The sequence below is a fragment of the Plasmopara halstedii genome (assembly GCF_900000015.1).
Source record: "Plasmopara halstedii genome assembly, contig: Scaffold_2860, whole genome shotgun sequence".
Classification (NCBI taxonomy): Eukaryota; Oomycota; class Peronosporomycetes; order Peronosporales; family Peronosporaceae; genus Plasmopara; species Plasmopara halstedii.
The window spans coordinates 1-685 of NW_020189765.1; the positions used below are offsets into that span (position 1 = coordinate 1).

Below are 685 nucleotides of genomic sequence, written 5' to 3' on the forward strand. Positions count from 1 at the left end.
AAGCAAGTAATTGTCATGTAGCGGTCATCTGAGATTGTACATATGCCTATGATGTCCACGAAGGCAAAGCACTTTTTGTTTGTAACATTTAGCAAAAAACGTACCACAGATAGTACTTACCAAAAAAATCAGGTAGGCACTTCTCTACTACATATACAACCATCCTTTTAAGCCAATAAAAGGTCGTGTTTACTTTCGTCACAGATGCTAAAAAGCTGATCCGGAGAGAAAATTGGACAGCACCCATTTTATATCCAGACAATAACATTAAACATTGGTAGGCAGACGGTATGTCTGCACTGTAAATGCAAAGAATTGTGCTGTTTTCAGAAGTAAACATTCTAATAATTTGCTGGTTGATATCCGTTTGTGTATGTACAGTAGAAGGATCTCAAGGGATTCTGATGATGGGCTTTGCAAATTATTGCTTCGTGGAGACTGACCAGATTCCTCACTATCTTCACATGTCGAATTGTATGCTCATTTTTGAATTTGACGTCTTTGCCGTGGAACACTGTCAATCTCTCAAACATGCGGCTGTCGGGGTTGGCTTCAGCCCTCATTCTTACCATCTTCGTGAAAATGCCAAATGCGTTCTCTACCGTTGTCGACAATGATAAGCCTCAGCTTACATCACCGAGCACCGAGAACATTGAGGCCTCAGCAAGCGTGCGAGCTGTCGAAG

General features: G+C 41.5%; 1 protein-coding gene across 1 annotated transcript; it reads left to right on the forward strand.

Annotated features, from left to right (window-relative positions):
• Nucleotides 1–9: 9 nt before the first annotated feature.
• PHALS_15059 (uncharacterized protein) lies at nucleotides 10–685 on the forward strand. Its single transcript, XM_024718750.2, has one exon. It carries the CDS (start codon nucleotides 306–308, stop codon nucleotides 615–617), a length of 312 nt encoding a protein of 103 aa, XP_024584118.1. The 5' UTR covers nucleotides 10–305; the 3' UTR covers nucleotides 618–685.

Bases quoted from the DNA above. Each gene is read 5' to 3' on its own strand.
- PHALS_15059 (XM_024718750.2), top strand. From the start codon at position 306: ATGCAAAGAATTGTGCTGTTTTCAGAAGTAAACATTCTAATAATTTGC.